Genomic DNA, 18,457 nt, shown 5'->3' on the forward strand with positions numbered 1-18,457 from the left:
TTGAGAACTACTTCTCAGTGGTGCCAACTAGTATCTGGAGTTTTTGCTTAGAGCAGCAGTCCACTTTGCAGTAGGGGAAAGGGGAAAGGGGTAATGGAGATCTTATAATCCTGCATTTACAATTGAATTTTCTATTTTTAATCAAAATGTATTAACTTCTTTGCTGAAGAAATCCTAGAATCCTCCTTCCCAAAGGTCAGAATTATTTTAAATCTTTGTGGCAGGGACATTCAAGTTGGCATTGCCTTCCCTTGGTGATTAATATTGATTTATCTTTTTGCTCAATGCCTTGACATTTCTTGTTGGTCAGCATGTGGGCTTCCTTGGTTAATTTGTAGATTTCTTTGGTTGATAAATACATTGCCTTTTCTTGTTGGCAAAATTATTGACTTCTCTTGTTCATACTGTCAACCAGTAAAATATACTGCATTGACAATTTGAGTAACACATATTGAATTTGCCACCGAGTTATTCAAACAAGAACAGTGGAACCTTTTTTTTAATGACGTTATATAATTTATGGGTGCTTATTACTAAGACCTATAATCTGTCACTGTAAGAATTAAGGAAACACCCACCTATTTCAATTAATCTAAAAAAATGAAGGTTTTATTATTAAGCTTCCATGAGCCAATAATTTGTTTTGATTCAGAGATTAATTCTAATTGAGATTTGTATATAATTCTTTAGATATATTTTAACTGGAGTGCTTGCTTTTTCCCTTAACTTATACCTTTTGAGTTGGTGATGCATTGAATCTTCTTGTTGGCCAATGTATTGACATCTCTTATTCATCAATGTTCTTGTTGTTCAGTGTGTTAACTTCTTTAGTTGGTCAATGAATTGACGCTTCTTTTGGTCAATGTGTTACCAGGGCATGAACTGCATTATTCTATAAAGTCTGTTGTGAGGACTGGCCTGATGGCTCTGTGGCAATGCTCTATGCTGCAATGAAGGAGATCAACATTTGATTCCTGATTCCTCTGGCTGACCAGGGCTGGAGATGCTGCAAATCCAATGTTCACAACTCTGGTATAAGAAGGAACACCAGATATTATTCTACAGGGACATGTACAAGGTAATACCTAGCATCACAAAAACCAAGTAACTAAATAAAAAAATTAATGAATGCTACATAAAATAGTTATAAAAATTCTAATTTAGAAAATGTCATACACATGTGCTAAAAGTGTGCTATGAATCTCAGAACAGCACTTATGTACATAAATTATAAAAATACACCTAACTTCAATTGTTTTTAAGATGTATCAATCAAGAGTTAATTTTTTTTCCAAATTGTATTTTTAGACTTTCTCATGTTGAATTTTGTGACATTTGTGATGGGATTTTGTTTATAATAAATATTTGGACCAAGTTTAAGGGTGGATAATTATAATATATGAGGATAATTTTCAAACAGCCAACATCCCAGTCATCATACGTTTGCTTTGAAAATATTCAAGAAATTTGCCAAGTATGCATGCACATTCACTCATGTAAAGCTACACCTGCTCTTCAGAGGGAATAACTTATACATGTATAACTTATGCACATACATTTTAAAATAAAAAAGTGCCATCTCCACCCTCACTCCACCTCCTATACTGCCTCTGCTCAGTTCACATTAAAGTATGCTTATACCTGAAATGTACATGTACTTTTACAGATAGCCCTGGGCTATTTTATTATAACCACGTATATGTATAAAACTGGATTTTATGCATGTACATAGCTTTGAAAGTAAACTGTGGTATGTGGTCCATAGCTGTAATCTGTGGTCCTTGGCCAAAGGACTTCCACTACAATGGATGGGCTAGATTAAAGTGGGGAAAAAGTCTTGTGTATTTGAAAATGAAAGAGTATGGTGCCACAGTCCCAGTAACAGCTTGTCTTTCTCCCAGGGAGGAAAACAATTTTCTTTACTCTAATACCATGCACCACATCTTGTTAGGATATCAGTCAGTCAATCAATCTGCTGAATATTGAATTTTATTGCCTTATGCGGATAGTTGGAGGATACAGGTTTTAGGTTTGCTTGATGATGTTTTTTACTTTCTACTAGACCATGTAAAGATCCAAGCTTTTCCCTATTGTGGAGGTTATGTGGTTATTATGACAGGACCTTTCTGCTGATAATTTTCTTCAATGCCATCTTCACCTCTCTGTTCCTCAGGCTGTAGATGATGGGATTCAACATTGGGGTGACGATGGTGTAGAGCACTGCCACCACCTTCATATCCTTGTTCACAGCATAGGGAGTAGTTGGCCAGATGTAACTGAAGATGCCACTGCCATAGTATAACCCAACCACGATGAAGTGAGAGGCACAGGTGGAGAAGGTCCGGTGCCTGCCCTCAGTGGAACGCATCTTCAGGATGGCTGTGATAATGAGAATGTACGTGGTAAGGATAAAAAGTAAAGGGCCCATCCCAGCAAATATCACCACCAACATAAAGAGGCCCTCACTAATGGCTGTATCAGAGCAGGAGAGCTTGAAGAGGGGTGTAACATCACAGAAGAAGTGGTCTACCACATTGGGGCCACAGAAGTCCAGACTAGAGACAGAGACCACCTGGACTATGGAGCTAATTAAGCCACTTATCCAGCAGCCAGCTGCCAGGTAGATACGCACTATCCTGCGCATTCGAATAGGGTAAGTCAAGGGATGGCAAATGGCCATATAGCGGTCATAAGCCATAACAGCCAGAAGGTAACACTCTACCACCATAAAATATTGGAAGAAATATAATTGAGTGAAACAGCCCAAAAAGGAGATGGTCTTCTTTGTGCCCAGGACATTGGTGAGAAGGCTGGGGACAGTGGCAGAGGAGAAGATGATGTCAACCAAAGAGAGGTTGGCCAGGAAGAAATACATGGGGCTGTGAAGACGGGAGTCACTAGTGATGAGGGTGAAGATAAGCAGGTTCCCCATGAGGGTGATGAGGTAAATAGCAAGAAATATCAAGAAGAGGAAGATGTGTGGCTCCTGGACACTGGAGAGTCCCACAACAAGGAATTCAGTCACATAAGAATGATTTTTGTGGTTCCTGAGCTCCATGATATCTGTTGGTAAAAAAAAAACAAAACTAAGCTAAGGGAAATTATTACAACAGTGATAACATACAATACACTATATGGGGGCTTCTTCCTATGATCATTTTATTACTCTAAGAGTGCATTCCACATTTTAGTTTTGTTTTGGACATGAGCAATACCAGGTGAAGCTGAGTGCTTCTGACAAGAGAGGTCAAGAGAGACCTTTACGTTTGTAAAGATAAGAAGGTATGGGAACCCCATTAATAAAGTAATTGATCAGATGGGTGTAAACTATGAATTAAAGACATGGAAAGCAAAAAATGTTCAGATGTCTCTGTCTTCAGTTCAAAGCTCACTTGTGACATTAGTAACATGATCCTCCGAAAAGAAGTGGAGAAAAAACAATCTCACAGAGCAAAATGTAGGGTGAGGTGTATAAGGTTCAAAATATGTCCACATGCTGGGACGTGAAGAATTACAATTATTTTTTATTTGTGGTCAAGCAGTATAACGATAGTTCTATTCAACAGAAGTCAGTCCCCTGACACGACTGTGTTTTGCTAATCAGCTGCATTGGGAGGGACACAGAATGAGAAGATTAAAAGTTCAATGTGCCAGCAGTCCTCTACACGTTGTTTTCATCTTTTCATTTTGTGATCCTCCCAATGCAGCAGATTAGTAAAATGCTATTGTGTCAGGGAACCAAATTCTGTTGAACAGAATTATCTTTAGACTACTTGACCATGAATAAATGATATTTGTAACTCTTTGAGTCCCAGGGTGTGGACATATTTTGAAACTTATACACGTCAGCCCACTAGCTGGATGATTCTGTAAGAAATGCGGGAGATCGGGCGCTCCGTGTTGAGCGTCCGCTCTCTCGACGCATGCCCAGCCACCTCTCCTGGGCACGCGATCCTATATTTAAATGAGGGGTCAATCTGAAGGGAGGCACTAGGGACGATTATGCGCCCCTAGTGCCTCCTTGGCCCAGGAAAGGTGGCTCTGTCAGTTGGTTCAGGAAACCGACGCTCAGTTTGATGAGTCAATTTTCTGAACCTGCTGACAGCGATCAGTTAGGAAAATGGACGTCAGAAAAATTGAGCATCCGTTCTAACCGAACCGGCCGGCCCATTTTTTTTTTAACATTTTTTTACAGTATTTTCTGCTTTTCTGTATACTTTTCTGGGTGTTTCCTAAAATGTACGGCTTGGACGCACATTATACTTTCAGTATCCTGGGTGACTAATAGCCTCATCAACATGCCTTTGCATGTAATGAGTGCTATTAGTTTTCAGTGGGTTTGGCAGAGTGTTTTTGAGGTGCTAAATCCCTTACAGTATAAGGGCTAATAGATGTCCCTTGAAAACACATGGCCAAACCTGTGTTAATCAGTGCGCAAAGCCAAGATTTGGCCTGTAGGATTGTTAATATGATACCATTTAACGGAAGAGACTGCGCATGTGCAGTAGCAAATAGCCCAGGGCTTTGTATTTTAATAAACATTTTGATTAACATTTAAATAAGATAAACCCATTGAGATCCTCGGGTCATTTTTTGCTCTGAGTTTTATTTCTTTTAATGTTTAAAGAGGCAAAATCTGGACAGTTGCATTTCTTTTTGAAATATGGTGCTGTTCCTTATGGACATTTGGTCTGAGCAAGTATAGCACTTCCTATGTTCTTATCTTAGGTTCTTAAATATATATATAGACAGCCATTTCTAGGGATGTGCAAACAAAAAGTTTATGTTCATAAGTCCATAAGTCGAAAAGGGGGTGGTCAATTTCGGTCAATATGGACATATGGAGAATTCCATAAGTTGAGTCTATGTCCATACGTGCACCGGTTCCCTAAATAAAAATTTAAACCCCTCACCCTCCTTAATCCCCCCCAAGACTTACCAAAATTCCCTGGTGGTCCAGCGGGGAGTCAGGAAGCCATTTCTCTATTCCTTTGCGAGGAGCACGTGACGTCCGCGTCACGTCGGAGTGACGCGGCCGTCACGTGGTCCACCGCGGTTCCGCTCCCGGACCCCTCGTTGGACACAAACAGAACTTTTGGCCAGCTTGGGTGGGGGGTCCGGGTGCGGTGGACCACGTGACGGCCGCGTCACTCCGACGTGACGCGGACGTCACGTGCTCCTCGCACGAATGCACACCCCTAGCCATTTCCAATCATGGGTTGTGACCAGGATCACATTAAATTCAGACCAATTTTTCCTGTCCTTTCATTCCTAGCTCACAAATCCCTGAACCATCCGGCAAGGTTTCTTCTGCGATGCACAGGACATGACACTATACACTAACAAAAATTCCAGTGGGTGATGCCTGAGTGTGTGTCTGTACTCTGATATCCTGCCTAGATCACTGTTACAAAAAAAAAATCCCTTTTAACTCTTTCATTGACAACATATTTACAAGCTTTATAGCTGTAGGAAGTTTGTGGGGTATTTTAGCAATAGAATCTTTAAGCCACAATAACATTTTTTCTTCACGTGCCGAAGCAAACGATCTCTCTTTTTTTTTTCAGGTGCCACTCTCTCTTTTCCTTGTGAATAGAAAAGTAAATTTTCAATAAGGCAGCTAACAAAGTACCCATGTACTTTTCAGCCTGCAAAAACCAACCAGATCTTCAAACTGAAAGTACCTGCATAGTTTGATGACTGGGTTGTTAGTTGGCTTTAAAATACATTTGCATGGTTACTTTATCTCATCTGAGGGCATTATAAGCATGCATGGTGCATGTTTTAAAATTATAATGCATGTGTGTAGTTTTCTTTCCCAACTAGATCATGCCCTCTTTTTATTGCAGCTATAAATTCATTTGGATTCAGCGCCTGCATAACCCTAGGCCTTGAATCATTTGCCTCATAGAGGGCAATATTCAAAGGGTTTTCCTGAGTAACTTTTCAAATTACCTGGACAAAACCTGAGATATCAAAATTTCTCCCCTGTTCCCTAGCAACATTTTTGTCTGAGTAACTTTTTAGCCAGACAAAATTTAGGCAGATGAAGAGAGTTGGTGATGGACACATTCCCAGGCATAGCTAAATTTTAGTCAGTGAGTGCTGATTTTCAACACTACCCAGCTAAAGCTAGCTAGGTAAGTCTGGTCAGGAAATACCTACCTGAAGGTACTTAGCAAGGTAACTTTATATTCAGGAATATTCAGACATCCAGAAAAGAGCCACTGAATATCTGGGTAAAGCTACATGGGCAAGTTTCTCGCTCACTGAATAATGAATATCGGCCTTATAAGAGGACCTTTGTGCCACTGAGATTTTCTGAAACTGCACAAAATGAGAATAGCAGGAATGGAGGATATTTCTTTCTCCCATTAGGTTTTCTCACCCATAGACACTCTTGAACTGGAGCAAAGCTGAGGAATGATTGTGCTTTTTGGTAAAGATATTCCAGATCATTAGGGATGTGGTAAAATTTCTACGTAGGAAAGGAAATGTCCCCCATGCCTAAAATGCATGTGTAGGTTCCGAAAACATAATTTGTAGCTGAAATTTCTCCTGTGCTCACCTTGTTCTCATGTGGAAACCAGGTAAGAAAAGAAATGCAGAGAAATTCATAAGAGCTATTACTATATAAATTATTTGTTGACTTTCTTTTCAGTTTTGCTAGATCCATAAGTTTTAAGGGAAAATGTTATTTTGTATTTTAGCATTTATATAGATATATCTATCCTGAAAATGTGGTTGATGTAGGTTGAATGGTTTGGTAGATAATATGCACACAGACAGATAAACAAAATGAATGCATAAGCATTTTTTTTAAGAATAAACTGCTAAAAAGAGGGTATCCTTATGCCATTTCATGGCATGCCTTTTCCTCTTATCAAAACACTGACTAAACAATGAGGAATCTTGGTATCATCATTATATTTCCTGAGACTAGACTAAATGATCCAGCGGGGGTCCGGGAGCGACCTCCTGCACTCGGGCCGTATTGCCAGTATTCAAAATGGCGCCGGCGCTACCTTTGTCCTCACAATGTCACAGGGGCCGACCGTGACATACGGCCCGAGTGCAGGAGGTCGCTCCCGGACTCCCGCTGGACTTTTGGCAAGTCTTGCGGGGTCAGGAGACCCCCCCAAGCTGGCCAAAAGTCCCTGGGGGTCCAGCGGGGGTCCGGGAGCAAGCTCCTGCACTCAGGCCATATTGCCAATATTCAAAATGGCGCCGGCGCTACCTTTGCCCTGTCACATGGTAAGGGCAAAGGGCCATCATCGCCATTTTTATTAACGCAGCTGATGGCCTGAGAGTGGGAGATCGCTCCCCGCGCTCCTGCTGGACCACCAGGTAATTTTAAAAGGTTTTTTGGGGGGGGAGGCTAAGGGGGTCATTTTAAAGGGTCAGGGTGGGTTTTTTTTTATCGGCGCGGGCCTCACTAAAAAAAATTAGTGATGTGAATTGGAATCGGAACCGATTCCAATTCACATCTCTAACGATCAGATTCCCCCCCCCCCCCCCAGCCGAACCCGATCGTTAAAATGATCGGGCACACGATTCACATCCCTACTAGAAATACATTTTTAAAGGGAAACTCCCTGTGGGGTTTCCCTTTGAAAATTCATGGGCTTGCTAGCACTGGGGGGTGGGGGTTGGGTGATTCTGTGCCTGTGGACTTTGCAACTGCTTTATAGTGAGTACAAACGCCATAAAGGATGCCTGGAGATTTCAAAATGAAACCCCCATGCACTGCTGTTGATTCCTTTTTCTTCTGCCTCTAGCCTGCTCCTCTGTGGGGCAGGTAAAGTACCTATGCTATGAAAAAGCACAGGCACTTTTACCAGCACAGGAGAGGGCAGTTTTCAGCTGTCTATATTACCTGGGTAATTGCTTAGTTATCCATGCATAACTATTTGAAAACAGTAATTTATTTAGCCTAATTTTAAAAAATTTAAAGCCCTGGAAGGATTCTTATTTGCAGACTTACTATGCTCACAGGGCCCAGGTTTGCTTTACTAAAACAGGGGCAGACAACTCTGATCCTTGAGTGCTGCAAGCTGGTTGGGTTTTCAGGATATCCACAATGAATATGCATGAGATGCATTTGCATGGAGTGGCGGTGGTGCAAGAAAATGCATCTCATGAACATTCATTGCAGATATCCTGTAAACCTAACCATCTTGCGGCACCAAGGACCAGAGATGCCTGCCCCGTTGCTAAAGCTTAGTGCCCCTCATAACTTACTCTAGGTCAGGGCTTCCCAGACCTGTCTTAAGGACCCCACAGCCAGTCAGGATTTTAGGATATCCACAATAAATATGCATGAGATAAATTTACATATCCTGAGTCTCCATGATATGCAAATTTATCTCATCATATTTATTGTAGATAACTTGAAAACTCGACTGGCTATGGGGTCTTCAAAATAGGTTTGAGAAGCCCAACTGTAGGTGCTTAGTAACTGAACAATGTAGCACCGAGTTACGAACTATGGGGCAACAATCAAGAGTTGATATGCTGTTAAATGTGTGTTTACCCTTCCTAAAAATGTGGTTTGATTTTTGCCCCTCTTACTAATTTTTACACATGGGAAAAAGATGGCAGGGTTAGATCAAGAGAGGGAATGTAGGTGCACTGGTGCAGTGATTGCCTTTGTGCATCATTGTATGTACTTTCTGGTGCACACCTTGTACCTGCCTCACTGCAAGCGTAAAGTCTATGTGATCCTTGTACCTACGTCATGCAGAATCAGCACTTATTTTCAAAGAGAAATGCTATAAGGGTTTCTAATGCCATGGGCTACAGGCTGCAGTCCGGGCAGGGAATTTCAAAATTGCCCTCTGTGTTATCTCAAAATAGACAAATAGACTACATGGGTTTACAGAGGGTGATTTTCAAAAGGATTTCCATGGGTAAAATGGTGCTTTTACTGCAGAAATGGCCTGTGATAACATCACCTGCCCGGTTCACAAGTAAACTTATATGAAAATGTCCAGGCTGCATGGAGGCATTTTTGGGGGTGTGGTGAGGGGGGCTCAGCTAGGGAGGATTTTGCACTTACACACATACTTTTCCATTTTTAAAACTATGCACATAAACTTTCTGCACAGCTAATAGCAAGTGGAATAATTTTCAAAGACATCCTGTGCAAGCAAGTTTGCTTTGAAAACTGGTGTAAATTGCATAGGTAATTGCAGTCAAATTTATGTGGCTGTTAAAAAAAAAACCTTGCTCCCAAAGAGGAATGCATGCTGCAACTTCCCTTGCACAAAGTTTTGTTACCCATAAACCTACTTGAATTACAGAATTAAATGGAATATAGTAAAATACATACCCAGTAGCTCTACTTCAAGAGGAACTATGGGTAATAAAACTTTGCATATGGAAATTTAGTCATCTCTTCCTGAAAATGGCATTTTATCTGTTTTCAAACAATATAACTTGGAGCTTGGTGCCTTGTTGTATTCTCACATTTTGAGCATGTGAAAGGTAGAGAGAGGTGATTGATCTCAGGCAGTTTTCCTGTTGATTGTGATCTATTCCCTCCCATCCACACCCTATCCCAAGCCAAACAGTGACAAAAACTTATGAAGTTTCAGGCTCCAGGTTATTGAACTTATAGAAAAAAAACCTATTCCCCGTCAGGGTCCACTATTTAGCAAAGGTGACATAGACTTTTTCCTATCAATATTTTCTACAGTCTAAATATTCATGTACTCATCACCCTCGATCTGACTCTGACTTCCTGCCTGTTCGTCTTCTTTTTCATCTTTTCACTTTTTTCCAACTCATTCTCAGCCTGTCCCAAATGCTGTCCCCAATCTCCTTACACTTTCACTCATATTTATCTTATGATCTATTGCTATCAATCCTTTCCTCTTCCCCCTTCCCCCTTCCATCAGCTCAGGCTGAGCGCTATGTAAAGAAGACCTGCCCTTTCCTCAGGCTGAAATCATGAGCGTTATGTAAAGGCGACCTGCCCTTTCCTCAGGCTGAAATCATGAGCGCTATGTAAAGAAGACCTGCCCTCTCCTCAGGCTGAAATCATGAGCACTATGTAAAGGAGACCTGCCCACTCCTCAAGCTGTAATCGTGTGTGCTGTGTAAAGGAGAACTGTCCTCTGATCAGACTGGAATTGTTGGCAATATATAAAGGGAATCTTCCTTTTTCTTTTGGCTGGCATTGTTAAGGAGACATGCCAGCTGTTAATAAGCGTGCGCACTATTTAAAGGAGATCTGCCTTTTATTCAGTCTTTGATCATGGGTGCTGTATAAAGGAGCCCTGTCCTCCCCAGGCTCTAATTCCTGCTCTAGTATAGACCTGCCATCGTCAGAGGTTGTAATCATGTATGCTGCATAAAGGAAGCTTCTGTTTGCTTAGATTTTAATATTGTATGCTGCATAAGGAAAAACTCTATTCTGATCACAGTGATCATATGCAGACACAGAAACATAGAAGATGTCAGCAGAAATATAAGGATCACTTGGTCCATTCAGTCTGCCCATCCGTACCTACGATTGTGCTGCCACAGGTCTTAATCTGTGATCTGATCTGCGACAGCACAGTTGGCAGTTCATGGTGCCCATGTTGACATAAGTTTTCCTTAAAAATACACAATTAATAGTTTACTGAGTATTATTTCCTTGTTTGGATTCATCCTTGTCAGTGACAATTTTGTAAGCACTGAAAGGAAAGCACAGTTGCCTCTGGCTCTGTCCTCAGTATATGCTGCATTACACATCTCTTCGTTAGTAATTATTTAAAGATACGATTCTTGAAGTGTCATCAAAATGACAAGGAAGCTCTGACCTTGGCGCATTGTGCTGCCTCCTGTCCCCTCCATTGTCCACTTCTGCTGAAGATCACTGAACCTGTAGAGTTGGAACCTGTTGGGTCCATGAGCTGCAAATCATGACTGTGTTGGAGGAAAGTCCAGCTTCTTGCACAGTGCATAGATAACTGGTGAGATCAGCAGGAAGCTATCCACCTTTATAGAACATTTCTAGAAGAAGTAACTTTCCTCCAAATCTCCCCTCCCATCACCCAGGAACTAAGCAGCAATCAGAGTGGGATGTCTCAGATTGGATGGGCAGAAGATGGAGAGGAAAGTGTGAGTGTGTGTGTGTGTGTGTGTGTGTATTTGGGGGGGGGGGGGTGACAAGTGACAGAGAGGGACTAGGGAGGTGTAATCCATCGGGGCACACAGTGATGGATTTTTGGGTAGCAAAGGGAACATATGCAACTCACTGGAAGTCACCTTTTTCAGGTTTAATTAAAATTCTACTGTGAGCACAGCTCGGTGTCTGTAAGTAGTATATTCCCTGTCATTTGCTTTTAAAAAATAAAAACCACAGCCATCTTTCTGCTGACTTTTTCATGTTTCAATTGGGGAGATTAAATCTTTGAGAGGTTCAACATTCATACTGTAGTATCCCAGCCTGTTGCCTACTATGCATCTATTGTGTTCGGTAGTTTGCGGACTTCTCCTGAGAACTGCCACCCATGCCTTCACAGCTGGGCTGGCTGCACTCCCTCCTAGCATGGCAGGACACTGCCGCACCTTCTCTGACATGACTGCACAATGCCATCCCTTGCTGGTGTGATAGGACATCCTTAGATGACCTCACCAGCCTCTCATTATAAGAAGACAGCCAATGCCTCAGCAACAGGTCCAGTTACATTCAGTAGTGCATGTTGCTTCCAATGTTCGTTGTCCAGCCTGTTCCAGTCCTTGTCTACTTAACCTGCCCCTACCTTACCTGCCTACTTTAGCCCTATCTGTCCCTCTTCCTTTTCCTCAGATGAATACAGAGTTTCAACCCTTGCATGGACTCATGATATGCCTGATTGCTACCTGCTTCAACCCTTGCCTGGACTCTGGATACGCTTGATCACTGCCTGCCTCGACCCTTGCCTGGACTCACAATACGCTTGATACTGCCTGTTTATGATTCTAGCTTGGCCTTGGATCACCTCGCCAGACATCTGTAGAGACCCTAAATCTTGCCAGTCCCGGCAACAAAGACTCAACCCGAGGGGAATGGGGGCTGGCAAAAGTGAAGTTCCTGACCAGTTTCTGCCTCACCTGGATCTGCCTGCTGATGATGAGGATCTGCAGGCCCAATCTACCTTTGCCCAAGGGTCCACAAATAAAAGCAATTTGTTGAGGCCATGAACTTGACAGACTTGACCTCACTCCAAGCCATCCCTGGCATTGCTTGCAGGTAGCAGGACCAACAGGGTGCCTTGGAGCTCCTTGCCACTGTGATGGACCACCTCACCTCACACTTGGACTCCTTGACTGAAGTTGATGCACTGCCTCCACCTGTAGTGGTCCCGCTACCTCCTTCAGTGCCTAGTCAGCCTGTTTCTCAGCTGCCAGCTCCTCCCTGGTATGCAGGGGGCCCAAACAGTGCTGAGGATTCCTCAACCAGTGCAGGATGTACTTTCAGCTGCAGGCTCCACTGTTCCCTGACAATCAAGCTAAAACTACTTATATTCTTTTCTTAATAGATGGAACAGTACTGGCCTGGGCTTCCTCCCTCTGAGAATGAGGAGACCCCATTCTTCCTAATCTCCAACAGTTCATGGAACAATTTTGTTCCATCTTCGAGGAGCCAGGTTGAGCAACTGCAAAGGCTTCTGAACTATTTCACCTTTGCTAGGGGTCCCAATATCTAGGTGAGTATTCAGTGGAGTTTAGGACTCTGGCCTCTGAATTAAATTGGCAGGAGGACAGCCTGGTCACCATTTTCTTAGATCTTTCAAGGAAGATTAAGGATGAGCTTACCACCAGGGGAGCTCCCTACCTTATTGTTAAGGCTAAGCGGTGTTTGGGTGGATCCTTGGGTACTGTGGCAAATGACCACGCCCATGGAGAGGAGCCCCGTGAGGAGCCACAGTACTGGGCTAGGCTCAGAATGCACAAACACAAAGTTAGTTCTTTATTATACAGCTTGAAGAGTCCACCAGAGGTGGCAGTATGAGGCAGTCTGGTAGTAGCAGTCTCAGGGACCTCGGCAGAGGGAGTCCTTCTCACCCCATTGGTATAGGGAGGCTCCGAAGCAGGTTTCCCAGCAAGGTAGTACTGTGGATAAGATAGACTGTGAGTTAGAGTACTCACTAGATGTTTGATGTAGGTATGCGATTCCACCAGGTTGAAGAAGATAGTGCAGTCACCGAGGCATGGAGAGCAGGCCCTCGAGGAGCGAGTACCTGTTCCCTGTAAGGCACCTGAAATAAAGCAGAGGGCCCCCAAGGAGCGGGTACCCAGGTTAGCAGTTACCCCAAAGGGCAGAGAGAGAGCTTCCAGCGGCAGCACGAAAGCGGCAGAGTAGCATAGACAGGAACGGATTCGAGTCCTTGCTAACTCAACAAGCTAGCAAATTAGAATAGGTTATATAGCCGGATGGCGTGACGTCAGCAAGGGAGAATGCCCCCGAGGTTCGCGCTAAGGTTGGAATAAAGACATGGATGATGTGCGCGTGCGCACCCTTGTAGGTACTTGGGAGGAGCATGGCGGGAGGCTGCACCATAGCCGTTCCGAGGATGCCGGAGAGGTCAGCTTGTAGACGCGGCGATAGCCATCTTTCCTAGGTAAGCGGGAGGAGCCATGAACAAGGTGAGGTAAACGGGACGAAGCCGTCTAGCACCGACGGATGCAACAGTACCCCCCTTCAAAGGGTATCCACGCTGTTTCCTACCAGGTCTTGGTTTCTGAGGTTGCAATCTATGGAAGTCTTGTAGCATCTCTTTATCCAGTATATTAGCCAATGGAGTCCAAGAGTTTTCTTCAGGTCCATAGCCCTCCCCATGATAGGAGATATTCCCATACTCTGCCTCCTTTTCTCACATCGAGAATAGCATCTACCTCGTATTTGATGTCTTTTTCTGCATCTATAGGTGTAGTTTCAGGAGTCTTGTTGGAGAACTCACTAAGGATCAATGGCTTCAATAGTGATACGTGGAATGCATTGTGGATCTTCAAAGTAGGTGGTAGCTTCAGATTATAGGTGAGATTGCCTAATCATCGGAGAATGGGAAATGGTCCAACGAAGTGAGGAGCAAAGCGAGCTGAAGATAGTTTAAGTCTCAAGTGCTTAGTGGATAGCCAGACTTTGTCACCAGACTGGAAATATGGAGCTTTGCAATGGTGAGCATCATATCCTTTTTTAGCTCAAAGTCCTGCTTTAAGAAGCATCTCCTTTGTCTGAGTCCAAAGTTGTTGACTATCTTTGACAGTAGATTGAGCTGCCGGGGACGGCACTGATAATGGTGGTGGCAGTGGTAGTCCTCCGTAAACCACTTCGAATGGTGTTGATCCAGTGGATGTTGCTGGATGAGAATTGATGGTGAATTCAGCCCAGGGCAACAGTTCACCCCAATCATTCATGGCGAGTGTTCACATAGGCACGAATGAACTGCTTGAGTGTCCTATTCATTCTTTCTGTTTGCTCGTTAGATTGTGGATGGTATGCTGAGGTGAAGTCGAGAGAAATATCAAACTTCTTGTAGAGTGCCTTCCAAAACTTAGCTGTGAATTGGGCTCCTCAATCGGAGACTATGTGCTTAGGCATGCTGGGTAGGCGGAAGATGTGTGTGATGAAGAGTTTGGCAAGCTCCATGGCGGTGGGTAAGCCAGGGAGAGCCACAAAGTGAGCCATCTTTGAGAACCGATCTACAGTTACCCAAATCGTGTTGTTTCCTCCTGAAAGTTGTAAGTCTACCACGAACTCTGTGGCAATGTGTGTCCATGGTTCATCTGGTACTGGCAAGGGTTGGAGTAGACCCCAAGGATGACGGGTGGCATTTTCTGTCTGGCACAATTTGCACAGGAAGCAACGTAGGAGAATGTGTCTTCCTTCATGGTGGGTCACCAATAAAAGTTTTGTAGCTTAGACAGAGTTCTGCGTTGGCCAGGGTGTCCTGCCAGTTTAGAGTCATGAGCCCATGCTAACAATTTCTTTCTGAGGATCTTGGGTACGATGGTTTTTCCTGCAGGTACTGAGTGAGTAGCTGCCAAAATAACCCTTTCTGGGTCGATGATGTGTTGCGGTTCCTCTGGAATGTCCTCTGAGAGGAATGAGTGAGACAGGGCATCTGCTCTGATATTCTTATCTCCAGGGTGGTATTTTAGCACAAAGTTGATTCTGTTGAAAAACAGAGACCATCTCGCTTGTCTATGATTTAGGCGCTGTGCGTGGCGGAGGTACTCCAGATTCTTATGGTCTGTAAAGACAGTGACTTGATGTTGCACTCCTTCGAGCCAAGCGCGCCATTCCTCGAATGCCATCTTTATAGCCAGGAGTTCTTTATCTCCTATTCCGTAATTTTTCTCTGCTGGAGAGAAGCAATGGGAGAAGAATGAGCATGGTTGTAAAGCCTTCGAATCACCGGCCTGGCTTAGTACGGCCCCTATGCCAACATCTGAGGCATCGACCTCAACAATGAAGGGCTTGGTGGGATCCGGGTGTCAGAGACACAGCTTGCTCGAAAAGGCATCTTTTAATTTCTGGAATGCAGTTATTGCCTCTGGAGACCAATTTGCAACATTAGCATCTTTCTTTGTCATAGCTGTAAACGGAACTATAAGTGAGGAGTAGTTCTTGATGAAAGTCCTGTAATAGTCGATGAAACCTAAGAAACGTCTGAGTGCATTTAGACCGGTGGGTTGTGCCCATTGTCATGAGCACCCATATGACCGTATGACAGATCTAGTCTACCCATTTTCATTCCTGGTGCAATGTTATAGACTCCAAATGATCTCTAGCATTTGTGGCAGACCCTCCCAGTCTGGCCACCAGATGTCAATGTTCCTGTCATTAGAACATACTTTGAGGCTGATTAATACAGTGTGCTCATCCAAGCGCACTGTTTAACCCACAGTTGGACGAGAGGTATAGGCGCTACTTAATCTCCTTATGCAATAAGGGGATTAGCTCTTACACAATGTGCGTCCAATGCGTGGCAAAACTAATAACGCTCATCACATGCAAATGATTAGTCTCTTTAAGCCCTTACCACCAAGGATCATTTATGACCTCAAAGCTGAAGAATCAGATTAAAATCTGAGGACAACACAGTAATTTCCACAGAGGGTGATTTAGCAACCATTTTGGGGATAGAAGCTAAAACGAATATACGGCACACGCTATGTACAAGAGATATCAATGGTGGGTTTAATACACTATACCTGTACACAGATAGGGGTAGATTTTAAAAACATATGTGTGCGCCTCCATAAGCGCACGCTACCTGGGCCAGCGTGCGCAGGGGGAGGTAGATTTGGCTAATTTACGCACGGCAACAAGATAAGCCCTCCTCCAGTTCCCTCCCAGTCCGCTCCAGTTAAGGAGTGGACTGAGAGGGAACTTTCCTATCCCCCCTACCTACCCTCTCTCCTGCTTTCCCTCTCCTCCCCGACCCCATGACATGGCCTACCTTTTTCTTTTCAGCACTTGTGGGCTGCTGGCACGCGATCCCCTGGCACAGTGGTAAATGGCCGCTATACCGGTGAGTTTATCACCTTCAGTTATGATAAGCTGCATTGTGTCCCTGTCAACAAGCAGCATATTGACACCATAACATTTGAAATAAAGATAGACTGGAACCAACACATCTCATTTCGTTATGGGAAGGTGATCTTTAAGCTACACCCACGACCCCAAAAAGCTGTTTTTTAAAATAGTTGTGGTTAACGACTATGGTGACCCCAGCGTATACAGAATTTATTATGCAGAACAGACAGGGCACGGGTTTTCGGGGTATTTCGAGGCTCCAGTCATGCATGGTGCAAGGATAGGCAGTGTGTTTCGTAGTCTCTCTAGAAAAGCTTTATCGCATTTGGAAGGGATTTTGAGATTGTTAAAACTCATGTGAAAACTGCAGCAAAAAACATTGACAAAGATGTTATGTGTCGTGTCACAACCGCTGTTCTAAATATATTGCATGACAATACTGAGCAGTCAGGGTCAGGATTTGTGCTGATTGGAAGAGCTGTTAAAAGAAAGAGAACCAATCAACAGATGTTACCTGAACCTTTTAAAAGAGAAGCCTAAATGTGCCAAGTCTCAGAAGCCTAACTGCAAGTCTAAGAAGAGAAACCTCTCCACTAGGAAGCAAGATATATTCTAAAGTACTATGGCAATTGTACATCAGGGGTCTGAAGAATGCTTACTAGAGATGTGATTTGGTTTTTTTATCCCGGGTTGGTCTACGGGTCGGCCAACCCGTGGAAAACTTCATTTTCCATCGGGTCGTTTTTTTTTTCTCTGCAATTTTTGCCGAAATAAAACAAACAACCAACCCTTAAAATTTAATTATTTATAACCCTCCACCCTCCAGAACCCCCCCAAACTTGTCTAAAATCCGTGGTGGTCCAGCAGGGGTCCCAGGAGCGATCTCCCGCTCTCAGGCCGTCGGCTGCCAGTAAACAAAATGGTGCCGGTGGCCCTTTGCCCTTACCATGTGACAGGGGCTAACAGTGCCTTTGGTCGGCCCCTGTCACATGGAAGGAGCAATGGATGGCCCGCACCATTTTCTAAGATGGCGCCGGCCATCTATTGCTCCTACCATGTGACAGGGGCTGACCAATGGCATCGATAGCCCCTGTCACATGGTAAGGGCAAAGGGTCACTGGCGCCATTTGTTTACTGGCTGCCAACGGCCCAAGAGCGGGAGATCATTCCCAGGACCCCTGCTGGACCACCACGGATTTTAGGCAAGTTTTGGAGGGGGGGGGGGATCCGGAGGGTGAGGGGTTGTAAATAACTACATTTTAAGGGTTGGGTGGGTTTTGTTTTGTTTTTTAATAAAGGTGCCCCCCCCCCGTGCTAACCCAAACAATGAATTTTCCCCAAAGTTTGGGGAAAATCCGTCTTGGGATTCGGGACCTCCGACCCATGCCGAATTGGACTATTTCATTGAAATATTCCAGTTCGGCAAAAATGATTGCACATCACTAATGCTTACATCAGAACTGGATCTGTTTCAATTGGCCCCCACACAAACCTGCAAAGAAAAAAGTATTTATGTGGAAATTCCACCATTATCTGCCTTGTCAGAAACAGCCCCTTTAGATTTTTATATAGCCGGACATGGCGAGGATTACCTGGATTTGAACAACACGTTGCTGTACCTGACCTGTAAAATTGTGAAAGAAGATGAGGCAGATCTTGACACAGAGGCCAAAGTAGCGCTCATGAACTATCTGGTGGCCTCTATTTGTAGCCAGCTGGATGTCACTCTTGGAATCAGACTCATTAGTCAGGGCAACAACTGTTACCCTTACAAAGCCCTCATAGAACTGCTTCTCAGTTATGGTGAGGGACCTCTCAAAACACAGTTTATAAGTGGTCTGTTTTATAAAGACACAGCCAGAAACCATGAAGTGAGAAAATTGGGGGCCCCATAATACCGATATTACTGAAAGAGCTTTTTTTTTACAGCAGTTAACCATA

The 18,457-nt window shown here is 43.7% G+C and overlaps 1 protein-coding gene across 1 annotated transcript; it reads right to left on the reverse strand.

Moving 5' to 3' along the window:
- Positions 1-2,110: 2,110 nt before the first annotated feature.
- On the reverse strand, positions 2,111-18,384 carry LOC115098583 (olfactory receptor 5F1-like). The gene is made up of 3 exons (XM_029615250.1): positions 18,136-18,384; positions 10,511-10,601; positions 2,111-3,063 (listed from the first exon to the last, which is right to left on the reverse strand). The coding sequence occupies exons 1-3, from the start codon at positions 18,382-18,384 to the stop codon at positions 2,111-2,113; spliced, it is 1,293 nt and encodes a 430-aa protein (XP_029471110.1).
- Between the last annotated feature and the right edge of the window lie 73 nt (positions 18,385-18,457).

Source organism: Rhinatrema bivittatum, chromosome 1 (genome assembly GCF_901001135.1).
Source record: "Rhinatrema bivittatum chromosome 1, aRhiBiv1.1, whole genome shotgun sequence".
Taxonomy (NCBI): domain Eukaryota; kingdom Metazoa; phylum Chordata; class Amphibia; order Gymnophiona; family Rhinatrematidae; genus Rhinatrema; species Rhinatrema bivittatum.